General features: G+C 37.2%; 1 protein-coding gene across 7 annotated transcripts in view; it reads right to left on the reverse strand.

The window, feature by feature from the left end:
* Window positions 1-25,680, reverse strand: part of ADAMTSL3 (ADAMTS like 3) — a 365,885-nt gene that overhangs the window by 230,022 nt on the left and 110,183 nt on the right. For all 7 annotated transcript variants that reach the window (XM_036842259.1, XM_036842264.1, XM_036842261.1 and 4 more), the window contains exons 4-5: window positions 23,558-23,685; window positions 2,308-2,353 (exon numbers count right to left, since the gene is read on the reverse strand). In XM_036842259.1, coding sequence (XP_036698154.1) covers window positions 2,308-2,353; window positions 23,558-23,685 — 174 coding nt within the window. The remainder of the gene's footprint in view (window positions 1-2,307; window positions 2,354-23,557; window positions 23,686-25,680) is intronic.

Raw genomic sequence — 25,680 nt, forward strand, 5'->3', positions numbered from 1 at the left:
ACACACACACACGAGAGAGAGAGAGAGAGAGAGACAGAGACAGAGACAGAGAGACAGAGAGAGAGAGAGAGAGAAACCCTAGAATGAAGTCTCAGAATGTAATATCTTGATCTGGACATTTAAAATGAATTCTCCTAGATAGCTTCACAGAGTATTCCTTGATAGCATACTGTTGTGAAATTTATTCTGGAATGACTGCAAGGAATTTGCCAGACCAATTTGCCTGAGAAGCCGAGCTGTCCCACTGTGTTAATCAGAATAATGCACCCTCCTCAAAGATGGTCACAACCTAATCCCTAGGACCTGCGAATAGGTTACCTTACATGGCAAAAGGGGCTTTGCCCAAAGCATCCTTTGACTAAGGTTAAGGACCCTGAGAGGGGGAGATTATCCTGGATTATCCAGGTGGGCGAACCTTGCTCAGCTGTGATCACAGGCAGATGTGACTACATAAAAATGGACAGAGAGATGCAGTGTTGCTGGCTTTGAAGTTGGAAAAAGGGGCCACAAGCCAAGGAATGTGGGCAGCCTCTAGAAACTGGAAAAGACAAAGAAATGGATTCTTCCCTAGAGACTCCAGAAGGAATGCAGCCCTGCCAACACCTTAATTTTAGCCCAGTGAGACCCGTATCAGAATTCTGACGTCCAAAACTGTAAGATAATAAAAAATTTGTATTGCTGTAAGCCAAGTTTGTGGTAATGTGTTGCAGCAGCAATTAAAAAATAAAATGTACCCAGGCAAAAGGTAGTAGATGGAAACGTCTTGTGTGTAAAACCCTGAGGCTGCTAATACATCCACGTGCTGGTGTAAGAATGAATGCTAGGGGACTTCCCTGGCGGTCCAGTGGTTAAGACTCCGCACTTCCAATGCTGGGGGCACGGGTTCAATCCCTGGTCGGTGAACTAAGATCCCACATGCTGTGCGGTGAGGCCAAAAATAAATAAACAAAATTAATTAATTTAATTAAAAAAAAAAAAAAGAACGAATGCTAGACTCTGCTTGTACCTAAATGCCAGCCTGTGTCTGTGCTCGGTCAACCTCTCTCCCTCCTTCATCCCCACCTGGATTCCAGCTCATTTAATTGTGCACCCACGCGCATGTGTATCTCTCGATTCCTCAAGTCCATCCTGTCACAGGACATGTGAAACCTATTTGCCTTGTCTCCCCAAATCCCTCCTAGGACATAGTGGACACAAATCTCGCTACCTCAGGGCTGGGTGATATTGGATTTTGAGAGCCCTATAAATAAGCACGATTTTTCCCACCGAAGTTTGAGAGAGAAACATTTCTGCTTTGCCACTGATTAAAATAGACTGAAAACGTGGCTTGAGCTCCACAGACAAAAGGTCCTGCTAACACTGCCTATTCTCCACTCCCCAGGTCTAGAGCTTGAGGCTGTCCAACGAGGAAAAGTTTGGGTCCATAGAACAGAAATGCTTACCCAGGACTGCTGTCTCACACTGGCCCAGGACAGAGAAGGAACAGAAATGGGCAGTCCCTCCAGTAAGTGAAACATTTAAAATAAATGATATAGCTAATTGAGAAAAACTGATTTTTTAATAAAAAACCTAAATCTCACTTAGATCTTCAGATTTTCAGAATTTCCTTTGAATTCCTGTCATTTTGATTCGGGTATACATCACAAACAACCGAAATGTTTTACGTGGAAAATAGGATTGGTGCTTTCTGACATTTTATCTTGCATTGCACGTTTGTATATTTGAATTTTAGTTTTTGTTTGTGTTGATCACTGTAGAATGAGAGCAAGGTTTACAAACCCTTCTTCAGGTGTGGTTTTCTTGAGTCACCTACAGTACTCCTTAACACATTTTGCAGGGAGCGGGACAGGTGTTTTGGAGCAGGAGAAACAGCACTAGACAAGTTCAAGTCTGTACGCTTCCTATGCGGCCTTCGGAAAATAATTTCACCTCCCTCGGCCCCAGTCCCCTCATGTGAAATAAAGAAATAACCACACCTCATATGACATCTCGGAGACAGTTGTGAGGGTCAGGTGAAATCCTACACATAGAGCATTTTGAACTTTGAAGGCATTTACAAGTATTATGTATTGTTTCTATGAATTCAGAAATTATTAAATGCTTACCAAATTAGATCATACATGTGAAGTGGCCTAAAAAGGTAGTATAAATGGCAGGTATGAGATATACAAAACCTGTTGTCAATTAAATGAATATTCAAATTTTCCACAATGAGTACCAAGAGGCCATTAGCTTTACGGTACATAATAACTTCAAACATGAACATATTTTAGGGGATTATATATTTTTATTACATACAGAACTTACATGATTGCTGCATGTCTTGTATCGAATATTCTGCCCTTCACAATTCCTGAGGAAAAAAAAGAAAATAAGGATTTCATGGAAGTTGCAAGCAGGAAAAAAAAAAACAAGTGAAAACGAGGCACACGTAAAACTTTTATTAGTGCCCATTACCTCAAAGATTCAAAGTTTAGATTCTAAGAAATAACTTTCAAGGATCAGGAGGCCAGAAAGTCTCATGGAAGTGTCACATTAAATACAGTGAATTCTTTAGTTGAATCAATGTAATAATATTACTTAAGCACAGTTTTTACCCCAGGGTCTATATAACCACTGAAATTAATGTATACTGTGTGTATGTGTAATGTGTGCATATATGTTTTCTTTTTCTATGAAAAAGAAGGTAAAGCTACAGGCAGAAGTATTTGTGTAGCACGTCCCTGTAGGGGAATTTCTCTTCCTCCCTCACTGAGGTCACCAAGTTAGCTGGGCCCTCTATAACCTCCCTCTCTAATCAGTACAATGGTCTCTGTCAGAAATTTGCCTGAGGCAATGCTTATATTTTACTTCAGCCACCAGCCTTATTAAACAAATGCTACAAAATAGTGTTGGGGTGAATTTCTTAGGACACCGATCCTCTAGGATCTGAAGTCATATATGCATGTATGTATATGCTTGAGAATCCTCCAGGGATGACCACACACTATCCTTCCCTCCAACCTCTTGCTTTGGGACCCAGCCACTCATCTTCCAGGCAAGCTTTCCTTTTGGATGTTTGGAATTCCATCTGGCAGGTCCTTTCCTCAGTGCAGTGCTTGCTGCTCTGTATTTTACATTAACTCCTTAAAGATAATTCATCTGTGAATGGGATCTTTCCCAGTTTTTCCATGGAGTTATGTTTTTACCCTTTATGTGTCCCTGGTCAATTCAATGGCAAATTTGGAGCAAGAAAAGCTAAACACAGGCTTAACTCGCCATCTTGAATTAAAAGTCAAGTGTTAATTTGTTTTAGAATAGTTAGTCCTGGAAGAAGAGAACTTTTTTTTTTTGGCTGTGTTGGGTCTTCATTGCTGCGTGCGGGCTTTCTCTAGTTGTGGTGAGTGGGGGCTACTCTTTGTTGCGGTGCACGGCCTTCTCATTGCGTTGGCTTCTCTTGTTGCAGAGCACGGGCTCTAGGCACGAAGGCTTCAGCAGTTGTGGTGCTCGGGCTCAGTAGTTGTGGCTCGCGAGCTCTAAAGCGCAGGCTCAGTAGTTGTGGCACACGGGCTTAGTTGCTCCGCGGCATATGAGATCTTCCCAGACCAGGGCTCAAACCTGTGTCCCCTGCATTGGCAGGCTGATTCTTAACCACTGTGCCACCAGGGAAGTCCCTGGAAGAAAAGAACTTTTAAAAAGTGGATCCAAAGAGATCCTTTTTTGCTGGTGTGATTTAAATATGAGCCTATATGAAATGACTGAACAAGTCTATTTCAGCAGTATATAACTCACTGCACATACCTTCTGACGATTCTATTTTTTATCAGTTACAAAAAGAGTAAGTGAAGACAACTAATGTGCCAAGAAGTATAAAGGAAGAAAACCAAGCATTAAAAATCCCATCATTGGGACTTCCCTGGTGGTCCAGTGGTTAAGAATCCGTCTTGCAATGCAAAGGACACCAGTTTGATCCCTGGTCGGGGACCTGAGACCCCACATGCCTCTGGTCAACTAAGCCCGAGTGCCGCAACTACTGAGCCTGCTTGCTCTGGAGCCCATGCGACCGTGGCAACTAATGAGCCTGCATGCCACAACTAGAGAGAAGGCCACGCACCACAACAAAGAGCCCATAAGCCGCAACAAAAGATGCCACATGCCACAACTAAGACCCAACGCAGCCAATCAATAAATAAATATTTTTAAAATGCCATCCTCAAGACCTTTACCCTTAATAATCTGGCATTTCATCTTCCAGAGTTTCTGCCCTGATTTATTTACAGTTGTGAAATCATACAGCCCATTCAACTTCGTATTCATTTTAATCTAATATTATAGCCTTTTCCCATTTTATTAATAATTCCTTGGAAAAAAATTGTTTAATGACTACATAATAGTCCATAATACAGACATTACTTTTTTTGTAGTTTTGAATTTGAATTTTTTTAATTGTGGTAAAATACACGTAACATAAAATTTACCATCCTAACCATTTTTAAGTATACTCTTCAGGATTGTAAGTATATTCACATTGTTCTACAGACATTACCTTTTGTGGGTATTTGTGCTGCCTCCTCTTTTTCCCTACTTTTAAAATCTACATACATTAGAATTCACTTTTTGGGGGTGCACAATTTCATGCGTTTTCACAAAGCCATACAACGGTGTAAGCACTACCACAATCAACATGTGGAACAGCTCCATCACCCCATAAATGCCCTCAGGTTGCTCCCTTGTAGTCAACTTCTCTCCATCCTCAGCCTCTGGCAACCACTGATTTGTTTTCTGCCCCATTAATTTTGCCTTTTCCAGAATGCCATGTAAACGGAATCATACAGTGTATAGTTTTTTGAGACTGACTCCTTTCACTTAACATAATACATATGAAATCCACCCATGCTGTTGCATGTATCCATAGTTTGCTCCTTTTTAATTGCTGAATAGTATTCCACGGTGTGTATGTACAACAGTTTATTTACCCATTCACCAACTGGATATTTGGGTTGTTTCCAGCTTTTAGCAATTATGAACTAGAATGCTGTAAACATTCTACATTCATACAGGTTTTGTAAACATTTGTAAACAGGTTTGTAAACATTCATACAGGTTTTGTGTGAACATAACTTTTCATTTCTCTTGGGCAAATACTAAGAGGTAGGATTGCTGAGTCTGCTTACTTTATATGATAATCCTTTGCTAAACATCTTTATGCTTTCATTTTTGTTCACATTTAGGATACATATCTAGAAATGGATAACAAATGTCATTCCTTTTATCTTGTGATTTCTTCATGTATGCGTTTTTAACTCTTGGTTGGCTAAGTATTATTTGATTGGTTGTTTTTTCAAGAAGGGTAAATGTCTCCCATATTATTACTAAACTTTGTATTTCACATAGGAAAGGCAATGAAGCAAGATATATTACTTTTTTCATGTTCCTTTTTCCTCAAAACTGTAGACACGTTTCATTGACCTTTGACATTTAGACTCACAGAAGAGAAGTCTGATTTTTATTCTTTTGTACATGTGTTTTATTTTCCTGCCTGGAAGCATATAGTGTTTTGTTTTGTTACTATTTGAAGTAAAAATTATAGTCAGGGTGTACCTAGTTGTGTGTTTATTTTCATTGATTTTGACTAAAAATGGTTGGTCTTTTTGACTAGAATACTCAAGGTCTTTACTTGCAGTGCTGCGTATTACTCTCAGATTATAATTTTGATTACTGCTCTTGTTCCAAGAATATCTGTAATTCTTAAGTTAGAGTTCCCTTTCTCTGCTCTTATTATTTCCTTATTGATCTATGATTTTCTCTAATATACATCTCATTTGTTTGACCTTCTCTTATACTTCCAAGAAATCTCCTACAGATATCCCTCCACATGATTGATTTTCTTTTTCCTGTAGTGATTATTTTGTGTTTTATTGTCTGGTATGCTTTTTTTTTTTTCGGCCACGCCACGCAGCTTGTGGGATCTCAGTTCCCTGACCAGGGACTGAACCTGCGCCATGGCAGTGAAAGTGAAAGCCCAGGATCCTAACCACTAGGCCACCAAGGAACTCCACTGATACACTTTTTGATACTGCTTTTTCTTTCTTTGCAATCCTTCTTTTTAAATTTATTTATTTATTTATTTTTGGCTGTGTTGGGTCTTCATTTCTGTGCGAGGGCTTTCTCCAGCTGTGGTGAGCGGGGGCCACTCTTCATCGCGGTGCGCAGGCCTCTCACTGTCGCGGCCTCTCCCGTTGCAGAGCACAGGCTCCAGACGCGCAGGCTCAGTAGTTGTGGCTCACGGGCCCAGTTGCTCCACGGCATGTGGGATCTTCCCAGACCAGGGCTCGAACCCGTGTCCCCTGCATTGGCAGGCAGATTCTTAACCGCTGCGCCACCAGGGAAGCCCTTTGTAATCCTTCTTAAACTCACCCTTCTCCATCCACATCTCATACCATCCTCACCTTACTTTCTGCTCCAATTGCATCATGTACCTCAGTCTCTTCATATCTGTTTTCTGGGAGGTGCAGTCCCTAATGGGATTTAGAAAGTATACAGGAGAAAGGCATTTTGGAGTGAAAAGAACAGCACTACGGCTGCCTCCAAAAGCATTACCTAAATGATACTTAAATTTCTGAACTGGAATACAGACAAAGTGTCCAATTAGTTGCCTCCTTTTAATATAGTTCTCTTGACTTGTAGTTTAGAACATCTTCCTAGATTATTGCAATAGTTTGACCCAGTCTTAGTATTTTCTAACACTGTATATTTCCATCTTTGTGACTCATCAGAGGTATAGGACTTTGAAATTTATTAAACTCTCAGCCAGGCTACATTAAATTTTAAACATTCCAGAAGCACCAAACTGGGAGTCTGGCAGGAAAAATTTATTAGGGTGGAGAAGTCTCTCTCTTGGTCAAAAGGATATGACTCCATTCTCCTGGGAAACAACAGCTATGCCAGTGGACAAGGTCATTTACTTACATGACTTATTTCATTGTGCTTATTATGTGTGGATAAAAGAAGAAAATAAATTACAGAAAAAGTGAAAGGGTAATTTGAAGTACTCTGCTTTTTTTGGAAAAGCCCCAATTGAGGAAAGCAGCTAATAGATTAGGGAAGTGATAACCAAAATCTTCTTGTATTATGCTGACTTATAACCCTAAAAAGCTTTTGATTCCAATTTCATGGGGGCAGGCAAATTACAAAAAACATGGCTTAAGACAGTATTTGAATTGATCTAAATACTGGAATACAAAAACTGTGGAAACTTACAAAGAATGACATTTTCTTTAAAAGTGTATTAGAACTTCAGAAATAATTTTTCAAATGCATTTTTAGTAATTGTTTAATTTTAGTTATTTAAATGTAAAACAAAACCAATTTTGAAAAATTTAACACTAAGAGAAAATAACATATTTGCTGATGACAGCTTGTGTCTCAGGCCTGCCGTGTAGACCATATGGTCGTGGTCTACACCCCACTGCCATCTGCTATGTCCTAATTGTGAGGCACTAACTTGCATCTTGAGTGTTGGGCCTGAAAATCTAAACCTAAAATGTAAGTATATCTCTACTAAAAATGCCACTACAACTGCAGCAAAGTGATATGAAAAAAGGAGCATTTCATTTCATGAATTCTCAAAATATAAAGTACCATTTTGGACTCATTCCTTCTCCAATGACTTCTTATGGTGAACCTACTCTGCACTAGGATGTGGATATAAAGATGCAGTAGGATTATCTCTCAATTCCCTTAATAAGTCAGCAGTAAGGTTTTTATTTAACCCAACCATCTGGTGGACATTTTTCATATTCTACTTCATTTTGTCCAACCTAACACACACTGAACCCACTGACTGGCCTCTACTGATGTGGAATGCTTTGGTTACAATTTAGTGTGAAAATGAATGGCCACTTTATGAAACAGGCATAAAATGAAATGCAAGTTATTTTAAAGTTAAGGACACTGGAGTCCTAATTCCCCAAGCAGGAACCTGCCAGCTTATTCTGGAAATAATTCCTTTGGCTCAAAGCAACTGAGCTGCAGAAATATTACTTCCAAGTTTTTAATTCCATTCTAATTATTATTTGCAAGAGCTAATGGTTATTGGAAGTATATGAAAATTCAAGAACATCATTTCACAATTATGTATTTTCTATCCATTACAACATTCATAACACCCTGAAATTGAAGATTTTTGAAGCCATAAATTTATGAATATATAAAAAACATATGTTGATTCCACATGAGGATACATTAAAAACATTAATAAAATTTCCCTGGAGTTTATAGCAGTATAATTTATTGCATTCATTTGCTGATGTACTGACTCAAATACTAGTGTCTTAAAAATTAAGAAGCATGTGTTTTGAAGCATAGAAATATATTAATTTTTTAAAATAGCAGTTAACTTAAACCTGTCTTTCCCATGGTTGGCACTTGACTAGAAATATCAAATTGCAAATTTCTGCGAGAGAAAGAGACATTCTGGCTGGCGTATGGTTTACAGTGCAAAAGAACTGAGTGTGTATTTAAATGTAATCAAATTCTGAAATAACTTTATCCACAAAGAAATAAATGAGCAAAATAGCCACACTCACCCCCTTTCCTAAATCGTAAATTTAAAGGGGCACACTGATAAAAAGAGAAGGCATTGAAAGGCCTTCTAAAGCTTTGGGAGAGCTTTTTGTCTGGTTTTTATGTAACCACCTCCACATACCTCTTCCAAGAAAAATCGACCACAAAAGCTCAATATTTATGAAGAATTTAATGAGTCTCTGAAGCTGTTCAAGGATAAGGAGACCTGATAAGCTTTCCAAGGGAAGTAGGTTTCCTTCTTAAAAATCACAGAGTACTTCCAAAATTACAGTGCAACGTCTCAATATGGGAGTGGGTATGTAAGGTTTGGGGCTGCCTAAAAGGTGGGGAGCAGGAAAGACAGAATTATTAACAACCCTACTGCCTTTCCTTTGAAGTAATCTAATTTAATTTTTATGCAGAGAAATAACGTTACTGTCCCTGTTTCTTATCAGAATCATGGAAAGAGTGGGTGCACCACAGGCCTGGCCTTATGCCAGGAACCAAGCTGGAGAACAAATACTGCCTCACCATATGCTTTTCTTAATGTACATACCTCAGAACACACTATTCTCTCATTTAAATTTTTTCTTATATTTGGTTTAAGATCTTCCCTAGCTTCAGATATGTATTCAAACTAGATGAGCTCAGGGAGCAAGCAAAAATTTGGAGATTCCCAGGCCTAAAGGTAAATTTTAAAATATAGGTTAAGATGTGTACATAAATAGACTAAAGAATACTGCGTAAGTCCTAAAAAATGAAAAAGTCAAGAAAGTACTACTTCAGGAATGGTGACTCGAAACACGGTAGCAATATTTAGGATAGAGCTGTTTTGGGGGTTCCTACAATTATTTTATTATGAAATGTTTTAAGTCCAAAAAAAGGTCAGGAGAATGATCCAAACTCATGTATACACCAGTGAGAGTCATCATTTCTTGAAAGTTTTCTTCAGATTTATTTTTAAGACATGTGTCATTACAAATATGGTGGGAGCCCCCTGCCAAACCTCCTCAATCTTATTGCCCTGCCTCCCTCCCTTTGGTTAGAGGTAACTAAGTAAATGGTATCATAATTTACATAACCTTTCACAGCTTGATTTTTTTTTTTTGTCCCAACACTATGTTTTTGAAAATATCCATGTTGATAGACGCATCTCTAATTCATTCATTTTTATGGCTCTAGAGTAATCCAATTTATAAATATAGCTCAACTTATCAATTCTTTCTATTTTTTATTGATCAATTTTCCTAAAAGTCTATGAAGATTTAGGTTGGTTCTGCAATGAGCAATCTTATACAATCACCTAGGGTACATTTGCACACGTTTCTCTGGGATATATACCCTAGTTGGACTGTTCTGTTGTGGGCATTTACAGCTTCACTAGTACCAGATAATGACAAACTGCCCTTTAAAGTGGGAATACCAATTTTCACCCCCATTAGTAGCACAGAAAAGTTCTTGTTTTTACACATCTAGGGCAATATTTGGCATTTTTAAACTTTAGAAAGTTTCCCAGTCTGAAGAATATGAAATATCTCACTTTGTATTTTTTGCATTTTTTTTTGTTAATGAGGTTAATATTTTCATTGTTTTTTGACTATGCAGTTTCCCCTTCTGTGAATTTCCTGTTCATATCCTTTCCCCATTCTTCTACTAGTTTGCTTTGCTTTTGTTTTATTGTATTTAAATATCTCAGACACTAATCCCTTATTGGTTATATTCATTATCAAGATTTTCTCCCATTCTATGCTCTTCTTTTGGTTTATAGTATATATTTTTACAATACAAAGCCTGCTTAAACTTATAAATATTTTCCTTCCCAACTTATGCTATTCTGTCTTAGTTAAGGAATAATTCACTACCCAGAGATCATACAGATATTCTCCTATATATTCTTCTTCTAAATGTTTTCAAGATTTGCTTTTCATAAGTAGATTTTAATCCACCTGGAATTTATTCTTTAATAGATTGACATTCTCTAATATTTTTCCTTTGGATATTAATAATCATATTTGAACCTCATGTATTGAATATTCATCTTTTCTCCACCATTTTTGAAATTGTGGTATAATTGGCATATAACATTAGATTAGTTTCAGGTGTAATTACACAAATTTTTCTTACACAAATTTTTCATGACATCTTGAAATCCTACATATGCATGTTTCTGTTTCTGGGCTCTTGATTTTGCTACATTGGCCTATTTGTGCCCATCCTACTACTATAGTTGAATTTTTTTTTTAATGTTAGTGTTTGGGCAAGTCTTTCGTTCTCCTTCAAAATTGTTTTTATTATCTTTGCACTTCCATATGACTCTTGAAATTACATTTAATTTAAATATAACTTGGGAGAAACTGGCATTTTTATGATATTGAGGCTTCCTAATATGAACATATTATATATCTCCATTTATTTAGGTGAGCTTTTAAATATTTCATAAAGGCCTTGTATATCTTTTATTGAATTTATTACAAGGTACCTTATATTTTTTAAGTAGCAAAAATGGTGTCCTTTTGAAATTTGCTTTCTTATTAGTTTTTCCTACTGTGTAAGAATATAGTTGTTATTTGTGCACTAACTTTGTTTCCAATAATCTTAATGAATTCTTTCATTAGTCCTATTATTTTATGTGTAGATACTCTTGGATATTCTGTCTAGACAATCAGGTAGTCTATGAATAATGAGAGTTTTGTTTCTTCCTTTCTAATCGTTATACTTTGTATTTCTTTCTCTTGCCTTATTATACTGACTAGGACCTCATGTACAATAATGAATATAAACAATGACAGTAGCCATTCTTATCTCATATCTAATGTTAAAGAAAATGCAGTAACATTCTATAGACTAAGAGAGTACATCTCTATTCCTAGTGTGAGAAGATTTTTCATTTCAGTTATGAATGTTTTCATTTTATCAAATGCCACTTTTGCATCGATTTAGATAACTGTATGACTTTTCTCTCTTAAATATTCCATGCTGTGCCTGCTGGTGCTTATTCATGGCAAATATTTCCATGTGTATTATCTATTTTAGATTGCAAGCTTATCATAAGCAGGGCTCTATTGATAGGGATAGGAATCCTATACAGCCTGGCTTGCTGACCCGTCTCTCCATATCTTTTACTACTGCAGTAACCTCAGGCTGTCAAGGGTAACAAGACTACTTTTCATATTAATTTCTCACCTCAAGGCTTCCACAATCAAATGGGATATAAACATCCAACTCAATATATACAACCTATGTAGATCAATATGCATGCACCTCAAATTCTTGGGAGAGTAGGTCCATTGTTCCAAAGTGGAAAATTTTTTTCATTTAATGTTGAGACCAAGATATTTAAATTCCCTATGTTGGTGTATGGCTTTTATTTTTTTCCAGTTCATCTGTTTAGTAAGTATATAGACCTCAACAGTCCTGTCTTTAAATTAGGGCTGAAATTCCTATACTGTGCCTCATATACACACAAGACTTGATCTCCTGTGACTGTGAAGGAATTAAAACTCAAAAGCCTGAGTTCTAGAAACCAGTAAATCCCATCTCCATCCCCAGAGTAGGCACAAAATCAGTTATGCACTTACTGGTCTGGCCCTCAGTTTCCTCTCTGTTTTTTGGCTCTGTAGATATCATTTAATTTCTTATATGTTCAACTTTACTGTTTTTTTATTAAGACAATTTTTTTAGAACAGTTTTAAGTTCACAGCAAAATTGAGGGGAAAGCACCGATATTTCCCATATATCACCTGCCCTCACACATGCATAGCTTCCCCCATTATCAACATTCCCCACCAGAGTGGTGCCTTTGCTACAACTGATGAACCTACGTTGACACATCCTAATCACCCCAAGTTCATAGTTTACATTAGGGTCCATGCTTGGAGTTGGATATTCCATGGGTTTGAACAAATGTATGACATGTGTCCATCATTATGGTATCATACAGAGTATTTTCACTGCCCTAAATATCCTCTGTATTGCATCTACTCATCACCCCCACCCCCAACCCTTAACCCCTGGCAACCACTGATCTTTTTACTGTCTTCATAGTTTTGCCTTTTCAAGAATGTCATATAGTTGGAATCATATAGTATGCAGCCTTTTCAGATTGGCTTCTTTCACTTAGTAATATGCATTTAAATTTTCTCCATGTCTTTTTATGGCTTGATAGACCATGTCTTTTTAGTGTTGAATAACATTCCATTGTCTGGATGTACATTTTATTTACCCATTCACCTTACCGAAGGACATCTTGGTTGCTTACAAGTTTGGCAATTATGAATAAAGTTGCTATAAACATCTGTGTGCAGGTCTTTGTGTGGACATAAGTTTTTAACTACCTTGGGCAAACACCAAGGAGCATGAACACTCACTCATATTGTAAGAGTATGTTTAGTTTTGTAAGAAACCGTCGTACTGTTTTCCAAAGTAGCTGTACCATTTTGCATTCCCACTAGCAATGTATGAGAGTTCCTGTTATTCCACACCCTCACCAGCATTTGCTGTGGTCAGTGTTCCAGATTTTGACCATTCCAATGGGTGTATAGTGGTCTCTCGTTATTTTAATTTGCAGTTACCTGATGACAGATGATGTGGAGCATCTTTTCATGTGCTTATTTGCCATCTACATATCTTCTTTGGTGAGGTGTCCATTAAGGTCTTTGCCCAATTTTTTAATTGGGTTGTTTGTTTTCTTATTGTTGAGTTTTACAAGTTCTTTGTATATTTTGGATAACAGTCCTTTATCAAATATGTCTTTTGCAAATATTTTCCCCCAGTCTATGGCTTGTCTTCTCATTCTCTTGACATTATCTTTTGCAGAATAGAAGTTTTTAATTTTAATGAAGTTGGCTTATCAATTATTTTATTCATGGATCATGCCTTTGGTGTTGCATCTAAAAAGTCACTGTCATACCAAAGGTCATCTAAGGTTTTCTCCTAGGTTATCTTCTAGGAGTTTTATTGTTTTGTATTTAGTTTTTTATATATTTTGAGTTAGTGTAAGGTTTGTGTCCACATTCAGTTTTTTGCATATGGATGTCCAGTAGTTTTAGCACCATTTGTTGAAGAGACTATCTTTGCTCCATTGTATTGCCTTTGCTCCTTTGTCAAAGATCAGTTGACTACATTTATGGAGGTCTATTTCTGGGCTCTCTATTCTGTTTCATTGATCCATTTATCTATCCCTTCAAGAATAATACACTGTCTTGATTACTGTACCTTTATAGTAAGTCTTGAAGTCGAGTAGTTTTAGTCCTCTGACTATTCTCCTTCAATATTGCATGGACTATGCTGGGTCTTTTGCCCCTCCACATAAATTTTAGAATCAGTTTGCTGTTATCCACAAAATATTATGCTGGGATTTCGACCGAGATTGCATTGGATCTAAAGATCAAGTTGGGAGAAACTGACATCTTGACCATATTTAGCCTTCCTATCCATGAAAATGGAATATCTCTCCATTCAACTTTACCTAAAAAAGATAAATGTCCTATTTTACCTGGCCTTTCTAGGTGTTTTTTTAAATAAATTAAATACTTTATTTTAAAATAATTGTAAATCACATTGATTTGTAAGATAATGAAAAGAAATCCTATGACCCTGTTTCCCCAAATGGTAACATCTTGCAAAACTATGTTACAGTAACACAACCGGGATATTTACATTAAAACAGTCAGAACACAGAACACTTCTATTACCCCAAAGATCCCTCAAGTTGCCTCTTATAGTCATACCTTCTTTCCAACCACCCCCAACTCTTCTTTAATATCAGGCAATTACTGATCTGTTCTCCATTTCTATAATTTTTGCCATTTTAATAATATTATATAAATGGGATCATATGGTACATAACCTTTGGAGAATGGCTTTTTGTACCTCAGCATAATTCTCAGAGATTCATCCAGGTCATTGCCTGTATCAATGGTTCATTTCTTTTTACTGCTGTGTAGTAGTCCATGGTATGGATATACCAAAGTTTGTTTAACTAGTCACCCACTAAAGGGCATCTGGGTTGTTTCCATTTTTGGGATATTATGAGTAAAGCTGCTAAAAAAATTCAGGTTTTCATGGGAAAACAAGTCTTCATTTCTCTGGGATAAATGCCCAGGAGTAAAACTGCTGGGTTGTATGGTAGTTGCATGTTTATTTTTTTAAGAAACTGCCTGTGGCTGTATTATTTTACATTCTCACCACCAGTGTATGAGTGATCCAGTTTCTCTGCATTCTTGCCAGAATTTCATGTTGTCACTTTAAAAAAAAAAAAAGGTATTCTGATAGGTATGTAATAAATAATGTCTGATTGTGGCTTTAATTTGCATTTCCCTAACAGCTAGTGATAATAAGCACATTTTCATGTACTTATTTGACATCTGTGTATCCTCTTTGGTGAAATATCTGTTCAGGTCTTTTGTTCATTTTCTAATTGGATTGGTTTTTTTTAATTGTTAATTTTTTAAAGTCCTTAATATAGATCCTAGTCCTTTATCAGATATGTGGTTTGCAAATATTTTCTCCCACTGATCTAGGTGCCATTACCACCAATACCACAGTTGTGATTACTGTAGCTGTATAAGTCTTGATATCAGGTAGACTGATTCCTTCTACTCTATTTTTTTTTCAGAATTGTTTTAGGTATTATGTGGCTTAGCCTTTCCATATAAATTTTAGAATAATCTTGTTTAATCTACATAAAAAAATCTTGCTAGAATTTTGAGCTAGAATTTTGAGCAAATTGATTATAAATCAATTTGAGCCCAGCTTTCTTCCCCACTTGGTTCCTAGAATATTGGAATCAGAGGATCTTTGTCTGAGAAATCAGAGCAGCCCAAAATAAAATACCTAAAAATATCATCAGGCAATGAGATAGACCAGCCACATCTCCTTAAAATTAAGCTGGCAACTCTTTTCCTTAAACATGAACAACAACAAAACAAAACAAAACAAAATAAGGATCACCAGAAATCTTCTAAAGGTCTCTAACATGAAATATAGTGACAAAAACAAAACAGAAAACAGTAATTTGGAAAGAATTGAGACTATGCAGGGAGAAGAAAACTCCCCCCAACCCTGCCCCACAAAAATCTTTTTATATGCTCAGAGATAAAAGAGAAGATACTGCATCTGAGAATCAGAGACAGACTGCTTTTTAAAAAAAAAATAATTCAAGGAACAAAAAATATATAAGAAGAGAATAGAGAAAGAGGAAAAAAGAGAGAGATAAAATACTTAGAGAATTGCAAAATAAGTTTAGGCAAATCTCCCAGAAAGTAGGGCAAATGGGCAAAGAGAGGAAAACAGTAAGTCTAATATCTGAATAATATATACATAAACATCTTTTAAAAAATAATCAACAAAAATTAAAACTTTAAAAAAATATCTTCATCAAAAGTCTATATTCTCCAACATAGCTTTCAATATTCTTCATAAAATTACGCATCCTTACCTATCCCACAGACCGATACTGTAGTCAAGCAGGCTTTTTTAATCAGTCTTGGGATTTATTAATTCATTCATCTATTTATTTATGGAATAAAATATACTAAATTTCCTCTACACATCAGTAGTAATGTTGGACACAGAATAAAGAGAAGAAAGACACCATCTATGCCACCTAAAATGTTTTTTCAATTGTGGAAATAGAAAAATAAAAAAACAACACAATGAAATAAACACTCTGATAAAAGTATGTTCACAAGATCCTATACAAACACAGAAGAACTGCGCCTAACCTAGTAAATGGTAGAAACTGCCAACAAATGCTTTAAGGAAGAAATGGAGATTCAAAGGACTTTCCAAGGTCAACTATGTGTTGTTAACAACCAAAAGGAGAAAAAGGATGCTTTAGGCAGAAATAAGAGCATTGGCAAAAGATGTGAAGTGATAGGTGAGAACACATCCACTTATTTACTCATTCAATTAACAATGTGTGGGTCCTAATCATATGTTAGATGTTAGACCTTAGAGTGGTTAAGTAAATGTCCCTTCCCTAAAAGGAGTATAATAATAAGAAGCACAAAAGAGGAACATCAAATTTAGACCAAGATGTCAAGACAGGTTTCCTAAATGAGGATGACCTTGAAGAATAAGTAAGAATTAACCAGATATCACACTAAAAAAAGACATAAAAGTATATGTGATAAGATGCAGATGATTAAGACAATAGGTGCACAAAGAAGGGCCAGGTTTAAAATGAAGGAAAGAAGGTAAGGTAACAAATACACCACAGCAGCATTTTGAAACATCATTAGAAAATAAATCAGAGAAAAATTCAAGTGGCAAGGATCTTGAAAAGCACTCTTAAACACACAGGAAAATAAACAACAGATGAAAGTGATTAGAGTAAAAGTAGAAGACAAACAAATAACAAGTGTTCATGAAGAAGAGGACAGAACAAAGAGGCAAGAACCAACGGTAAATGATACAATAGAAGAAAATTTTTTCTACAATAAAGAAAGATCTAAATCTGTACAACAGAAGTGGCCACCATGTGCCAAGGAAAAATCAATGAAAAGAGACTGATAGCTAGATGCAACATTGTAAAACTCCTGAGGGAAAAATACAGCCTTCTATAGGCAGCCAGGCAGAACAAATAGGGTATCTACCAAAGAAGACAAAAAAATTAAGCCAGCTTGAGAGGTCTGTGAGCAACACTGTATACCAAACTTTATGGAAAAAGAACTTCTGAGTCTTGAGAGGGAAAATTTGTGTCTCGGGAATTTTATACCCAAATAAGCCATTCACTGTGTATGTGTGAAGTCAAGAGAAAGACATTTTCAGATGTATTATATAAGGACTCATAAAGTATAAGACCCACAACTTTTTCCTGAAATTAAGAAGGCTATAAAGTCTTGCTGCTTGAAGTGTGGTCCATGGACAAGCAGCATTGACATTACCTGGGGATTCGTTAGAAATGAAAGATCCTGGATCCCACTCCAGACCTGCTGAATCAAAGTTTATATTTTAACAAGATCCCTAGGTGATTCATATGTGCATTAAAATTCCAGAAGCACAGCTCAAAATGTATCCCTGCCAACAAAGTGATGATTCAGAATTAAGAACTGAAAATATTGACAATGAACACTGAAATAATGTATGCACACAAACACAATTAAGTTTCAACGATAGTCTGAAATATGATTATGAAAGAAAAGATATAAAGGGAATAAATGGTGCCAAGAAACTGAGTATAAGATCCCAGATTATAATAACAAAGCCCCAAAGAGTAGGAATGAAGAAGAAAAGCATAAAATACGCATCGGCTTACAAGTAGAAATCAAAAGAAACTAGCATTTTATTATTGGCATTGACAGTTATAAAGCAATTATTAAAGTATGGCTTTCAAACATCTTAAATTTAATCATCAGTAATATAAAAACAGGATATATATATATATTTCCAAATTACCAGAGGTAAAATTTCAGCAAAAAAAAAAGCATAAAAGAAAAGAGAGAATGAAAGATTTTAAATAGTGATGGTTAGCCAAGCACATATATTGAACTCTTTCTCCCTTACAAATGCCTAGTGAAATGATCAACAAAGTATATTAATAGGTCAACAACTCTCCATCATAGCTGGAAATTCATACAGGCTATACACAAGCCAGAAACTTCAACATGCATGCAAACAAGACTAAATTAAAGGATGGTATACAAATATATTATTCACTACACACAAAAGAGAAGGCTGCCTTTGAAGTAAGTGGAACAGATCCACAGGAGAACCCACCAATACTCACTAAATCAAATTGACAGATGATGTAGCCAGAACTCCTGGCAATCAATGCCGTGGGAGTGGCTAGTATAAGACAAAAATGTAGATGCATATAAGATCCAACTGGATAGGGGGCCATGTGAAACACTCAGTGCCTGTATGGGCTGGGGTACTCTGGAAGGGTTAAGGGAAGTGAAGGTACTGCAGAGACTATCTCCAAATAAAGGAAAGCCACAAAAATTCATTAGCAGAAAGGCAATGTTCCTTCCCACAAATGCCTTCCACTGCAGCTTCTATTCATTCTCCATATTGATACAAAGCTGCAATAGATTTAAAGCAATGATTCTTACCCAAACGGAAGAAAGGCATTTTTCCCATGGAGAGTGAGAACTGAATTAACAAAGGACTTGATAAAACCCTAATTCTAATCTAGATCCCTGATATTTGGAGATAAACACACACACACACACACATATATATATATACACATACATACACTTAAGTATACATATAAACATATTAGTAGATTTTTTAAAAATTGCTCTTATTTCTTTAATAATGATCCTATAGGATCATTTTCCTTCGAATTATCTCAGTTTTTGTTTGTCTCAAAACATCTTTATTTCACCTTCACACTCGAAGGATATTTTTGCTAGATAGAGGATTCCATTGTAATAGTTATTTTCTTTCAAGATGTTAGGTAATTTCATTATCTTCTAATGAGAAGTTAGCAGTCAACATTATCTTTGTTCCTTTGATGGTAATGTGTCTTTTCTCTCTGGCTTCTTTTAAGATTTTACCATAATGTGTTTATGCATATTTATTCTGTTTAGGGTGTGCAGAGTTTCTTGAATTTGTGGCTTGATATCTTTATAGCAATAACTTTTGGAAATTTGGGGAAATTCTTGGTTACTATCGCTTCAAATAGTACTTCTACCCTACTCTCTATCTCTCTTTTCCTTTTAGGACTCCAATTATACATGGTTTAGACCTTTTCATCTTGTTCCATATATCCCTTATTCTATGTTCTGTGTTTTCCCCCCACCCTATAATTTAGCCTGGATATTTCTACAAACCTATACTCTCTTCTACTGTTTCTAACCTGCTATTATGGCCATCTATTTAGTACATAATTTTAGTTATCACTTGCTTCTATTCTCAAATTCCCATATGATTCAATTTTATGGATTCCAGTTCTCTGGTGAAATCCTGTATTCTGTCATCTATTCTCGTAAATATTTATTACAGGGTTTTTGTTTTGTTTTTTTAACACACAGGTCCAATAACTCTAGTACCTGTTTCTATCATCTCTTTTTCCTCTTGCTCTTGTATCATGGTAAGATTGGCAATGTTTTATTGAATCACTGGCATGATCTATAAAAACTTGTATAATCTTTGGTTGGTGTCATCTTCCTCCAGGGTGTCTTTTTTAAAGCTTCTTGGAGGCAGTTGGAATAACAACAAATTTTATTACTCAAATTAGGGTTGAGCTAATTCAAGACTAGGTTTCAGTCTTTGTAATATCTAGTCTATTTAGGATTGGTTTTCCCTTTCTCCTAGGGTATAGCCCTTCATGGATACAAACTGATCACCTGAGATGTTTACCAGGGCTTTGAACTCAAATTTTTATGTCCCAGGACTATGAAACTGCCAATAAATCTGCTTAATTTCTCAGCCTCTTAGCAGCTGCTTTCTGCTTGGCTTTTCTGCCTCTTACTGCTTAAAAATTGGTGAATACTAGGATTAAAAATATGGCTCAGATAAAGTCATTTTTCTGCATGTCGCTTACTTGCAGGGATCTTGCAGTCTCAAGTTCTAAGTCCATGATTATGTTTTACTCCTCAATTTCTGGTTCCCAATTACCCATCATTAGATTGTTAATATCTGTAATAGTTTTTATCACATCCAAAGTATGGTCCAAAGTGAAGTGAGACAAATAAGGGCAAAAAAGTAAATTTTTATAAAGCTACATAAATTCAATTTAAAGGCAGGTCTTTCGATCTAAGATTATGTCCTACTTCTTAATGTTAAAATGAAAAGATTCTGATTGTAATTCTTTCCTGAAAAGTCTGTGATGGTAGACCATAGGTGAGTTTTTTGTTTGTTTGTTTTTGTTTTTGTCTTTATTTGACCAAATAAAAAACTGACAACCTATATTAGTTCCAAATATGCTTTTTTTGAACAATTTACTAGTATTTGAAATCCAAAAGTGTGAGAATCAGATTCTTTACCTTCTTCTTCAACATTGCCCATTCTGCTTTCTCCCCTATCTATTGTCTTTTAGGCATAAAAGCTGCTTTTCATTTCCTGCTCCAGCACCTTTACATATGCTGGCCTCACTATCTGGATTTTATGTCCCATAACCCTCCACCCTTCATATAATTGACTTCCTCTCAGCAGCTGGGTCTCAGCATAGACCCTCGGCACAGAGGACTTCCCTGGATAGGTGTTATCTACCCCCTTGACACAAATTTTAATTACATATAATTTGATTACATACTTGTTTATTGTTTGTCCCCCTAGATTATAAGAACCATGAGGACAGGCTCTGTGTTAGTTTAACTCACAGTTGTTAAACTCCTTACCCACACCAAGGCATAAAAAGCATCTTGGAGCTGGAGACTTAGATAGTATAAGGATTTCTGAAGATTTCTTTGAGAAATCTATGCTATGATCCTACCCCTCACTCTGCTCCAACAGAAGGAGAAGGGATGAGGGCTTCAATCTGCTAACCCCCAATTGAGAGGAAGAAATTTTAGGGACACCAGCTGATACACGCCTCTTGCAGTTGGTTGGTGTCTAATCCACACCTGAGAAAGTTAAGGGCTGAGAGCTCAGCTGCAGTGGGCTGTGTAAGCAGAGCAGGTGTTGCTGCATTGGCTCCTAGAACTGGGGAGTTTGTTTAGCAAAGTTCACAGGAGGGTTTCCAGTGAACCAGATGTGGGCCGCATGCAAGAGAGCCAGCATGGGGTTGTCCTAGGAACGAACATACCAAGACAGCCGCTGAGGGGGTGAGTAGACATAAACAGGAAGAAGCTGGGAGTATGCCTCGGTGTCCAAGATTAGGAAAGAGCAATGTTACTGTGTCAGAGGATTGCAAATACCACATCGTAAGCGAATTGCAGGCAAGGATCCCAAGGGACTGGGGGGAAGGAGGAGACACTGTCTCAGAAAAATCCATCAAAGTGCTCACAATAGATGAAGCTGGCTTTAAACACCTACTAAACCAGAGAACATCAATACCTGGTCACTAAAGTCAAGGCAGAACTCCCCTCCTCCTTCTCCTCTCCTCTTGCCCAAATCTCCTTTTCTGAGTAAGTACAGAGAAGGTAGAAGAGGCTGAGCAGTAGTCCTTCCTACCCCGAAGACTTTCCAGTAGCAGCCGACCCCGGTTAGGAAACAGAAGACACAAATGCACACACACATTGAGATAGATCACTTGGCAAAGTCATATTCTAGGCAAAATCAAAGTAATTTTTTAAATTAATAAAATAACAGACATGGAAGCATTTTGGTTGTATGACAACAAGATGAAAGTGGCCATTCATGGTCCTTAATATTGATATATTCCTCTAAATCTTTTTAACAGATACAAGTTCATACCATCTTTTTTTTAAATTTTGCCTTTATCTCTTTCGCCAGTGGATAAGTAGAATTTATGGAATTTTTGCTGTTTAAGTGATGCTTGATGCTGAATAAGGACCATTTATACCGGTGATTCAAACAGAACCTTGACTGAGCTCAAAATTTTGAGCTTAAGTAGTCTCATCCCTTCTATTACTCCTAATAATTACCTTGCCATTTATCATAGGATATGGAATTTTATATTTTGAGGGCAGGGCATGAGGGATGGATGTCAAGGAATCATAAAATACTCTAATATGAGGGGTTTGGCTTTTATATTTAGTTGGCGACTGGGGAGGTACATACCATAAAGAAAAGACAAACACAAATAAACCTCACTCTTTTCCCACCTGAACCCTACCATTCATTGCAAATTATTCAGATCCCTCAGAGTTGGATTGAGATGCCAAAATCTCACCTTCCCATGCCAGTCTCCATGCTGGAAACCTCTCCCTCAAATGACTGACCAGCGGTGGGTAAGAACTTGCTCCCTACCTGAGAAGACCCTCCCTGACCCTTGCCCACAGGAGCACAGGCCCCCTATTACAAGCCTCACCAGGATAAATACATCCCAGTACAACGCAACATCCATATGGTATGACACACTTAGAGGGCATTTATTTCCTCACCAAGGTAACAACACAGAAGAAGCAGCTATACTACTTTGTCATTGTGAGACTAATCCCCGGACTCAGTTCTGCAACTATTTACTTAGGGTTCCAAGCTCTGAGTCAGAACTTGCCCTAAGATAATGACACCAACACTAACTCCAGGAGCCTTCCCATGCTTTCCTGGAGTGCACTCAGAGTCCTCCTTCTCAAAGGCCATGTCTGCAGTCTCACATCTGCCCTGCTCTGTGCTGTCTCAAGGAAATGAGAATGTATGTGGTCACTGTTTAACAGGCCATAAAACAGCGACCTTGATGGAATCCAGAGCATTTCTGCTCTATACCTTACACATTCAGGGAACGTCCATTCCCTCTTTCACCGGACAACATCCCCAAACTGAAGTTGGCTGCCATGATCTTGGAGTCTTCTTTTGTCCAGAACCAGCATATCCAGTTCCATCCACTTGGGGTTCTGTCTTACCCAAGAGCTCAGGTAAAAATCCTTGGCTAGGATTGACACTACCCCATGAAGAATTACCTCAAATTGTCTCAAGAGCAATGATAACTGTGGGTTTCTTACAATGTATGTTTATTTTTTAAGAAGCTGATCTTACATTTTAACAAATGTTGCTTAACATAAACATTTCTAGGATAGGAACACAGACCTTGCATTACCTTCTTAATCAATGGGTTGCTCGGAGAAAGTGAACCGAAAGTGATTAAAATGGCAACAACTCAAGGGTGGAACACAGAAGACTTGACCTCTTATCCCAAGTCTCAACAACTCTGGGCCAGTGACTTATCATGCCGGCCTCCCCTCCCTTAAAGCCCAAAGTGTGTAGTGCCCCAGCTGCTGCGAGCTGGGAGTCTCATGCGGAGGGGTATGGCCACACTCATGAAAATGCAGCCACTACTATTTAAATATGGTAACTTGAGGTAACTTAAATATGGTAAGTTGGTAACTTACACCACCATCATGGTACCTTCCAAAGCCAAGAAGCCCAGTTTTCTTCCCAACCTTACCCATCCAAAGGCGCTGACACCCCACAGAGAAGAACAGGAAAAGCCACCACTTACCTGCCAGTCAAACATCTCCGCAGAGAATAGGACGCTCCTCCCCCACAAGTCCGGGAGCAGTCACTCCAGTCACCCCAAGCATCCCAGTTGCTATCTTTGTCTTCATCCGAACGAGTGTTTCTTGAAGTCTGTAAAGTGAAAAAACGCAATAAATTATAGACAAAATGCTAGAAATATCCCAAAAGCTTTCCCAGTTTTTCCAGAGTCTTACTCTAAGCTGTTCACAAAGACTAAAGTTGCCTAAAAATGTATTGTTTTGGAATGGCTACATTAAAACACACACACACACAAGATAGTTTTATATGGAAACTCGTGACACATGAGTACCTTTCCACCTTACGAAGGTTTTATCCAGATGGCTTCCAAGCTCAGTTTTAAATTTTGAATTTTATCATTCCAAAATTTAAATAAATTGGCTAAATATAAATAATATTTATTATTATTATTTTGTGTTTATAACTTACATAGCAGGGTCCCAGCTTGTACCTAAGAAATTCTCTCCATTGTCTGTCATATAGACTGGTGCTTACTCCAAAGAAACCTTTTTGCATGAGGATTTGTGGAACCTCCTGAGAGAGGCTTCACCCCAAGAAAACAAAGTAGATAAAGCTTCAGGGTCCAATAAAATAGAGAAAGTTCAATTATCAATGCTGTTTGGATTAATCTGTCTTCTGGACTTGCCACCACTGACTTATATCAAGATACTCTAAATAAAAGAGAACAGGGGGAGTGAAAATTTTTTAAATATATAGATAGATATAGATATGAAAAGAAATGATGTACAAAACATTACAAAGAGGCCTAAAGTAGACTCGAATAAATGAAGAAACACATAGTCCTAAATAGCTGGACTCAATACTGTAAAATGTTAATTCTCTCCAAATTAATCTATAAATATATAACTCCGATCAAAATCCCAAAGGGGATTTTTTTAGACCCTAACAAAATGATTCTAAAGTTCATCTGGTGGAGTAAATGTCTACAAGAGCCAAGAAAAAACTGTACAAGAAGGGAAGTTAGAGGGAAATTGCCTCAATTCAAACAGTATAGAATTGGCATAGCAATAAGCATTCAGATCCATTAAGGTTAGAAAAAGAAGAGTCCAGAAACAGACCCGAGTATAAGGACATAACATAGAACCACAAGTCGGTGTGATGAATGGTTTAAAGGAAAATAATAGATAACTTCTTCACAAAAGACACCAAAATGAATTCAGATATATTCCAGAAATTAATATTTTAAATGCTGAACCCATAAAATACTAAAAAAGCTATAGATTAAAAGTCATACAGGCTTGATGTAGCAAAGAGTGTCCTAGATGTGTCAACAAAGGTAGAAACCCCAAAGCAAAAGACTGATAGATTGAATTACATTAAAATAAAAACACGCATAGCATTTTCTCTCTTCACCTACAGATAAAGGAATAAGTATATGAACATCCACACAAAAATGCCGTAGTAAAAGAAAACACACCAAATTGCCTCTAAGGATGGAGGGAGCAGGACTCGGCATGCACGCTGTTGGGGAAGGACACAAGAGGAATGCCAACGGAACGTTTTATTCCCCTCCCAGTCCTCCCCCAAAAGATCTGAAGCAACTATGACAAAACATTCAACTCGATGAAGCCAGGTGGTGCTATAATAGATGTTAGTTTTATCTGAACTTTTATGGATTTTGAAGTTTCTTTTAAAACATACTTTGAGGGGGCTTCCCTGGTGGTGCAGTGGTTAAGAATCCGCCAGCCAATGCAGGGGACACGGGTTCGAGCCCTGGTCCGGGAAGATCCCACATGCCACGGAGCAACTAAGCCCGTGCGCCACAACTACTGAGCCTGCGTGCCACAATTACTGAAGCCCAGGTGCCTAGAGCCCGTGCTCCACAACAAATAGAAGCTACCACAATGAGAAGATTGTGCACTGCAACAAAGAGTAGCCCCCGCTCACCGCAACTAGAGAAAGCCCGCGCACAGCAACAAAGACCCAACGCAGCCAAAAACAAAAACAAAAACAAAAAAAACCACTTTGAGGGTAAAAGGCAATCATTAGAGAAGAATGTAAGCCTATACCATATTTAATACAGGTAAATGTGTACATGCCTAGGGAAATGAGTAAGAGGTTAATTAA

Source organism: Balaenoptera musculus, chromosome 2, assembly GCF_009873245.2.
Source record: "Balaenoptera musculus isolate JJ_BM4_2016_0621 chromosome 2, mBalMus1.pri.v3, whole genome shotgun sequence".
NCBI classification, from domain to species: domain Eukaryota; kingdom Metazoa; phylum Chordata; class Mammalia; order Artiodactyla; family Balaenopteridae; genus Balaenoptera; species Balaenoptera musculus.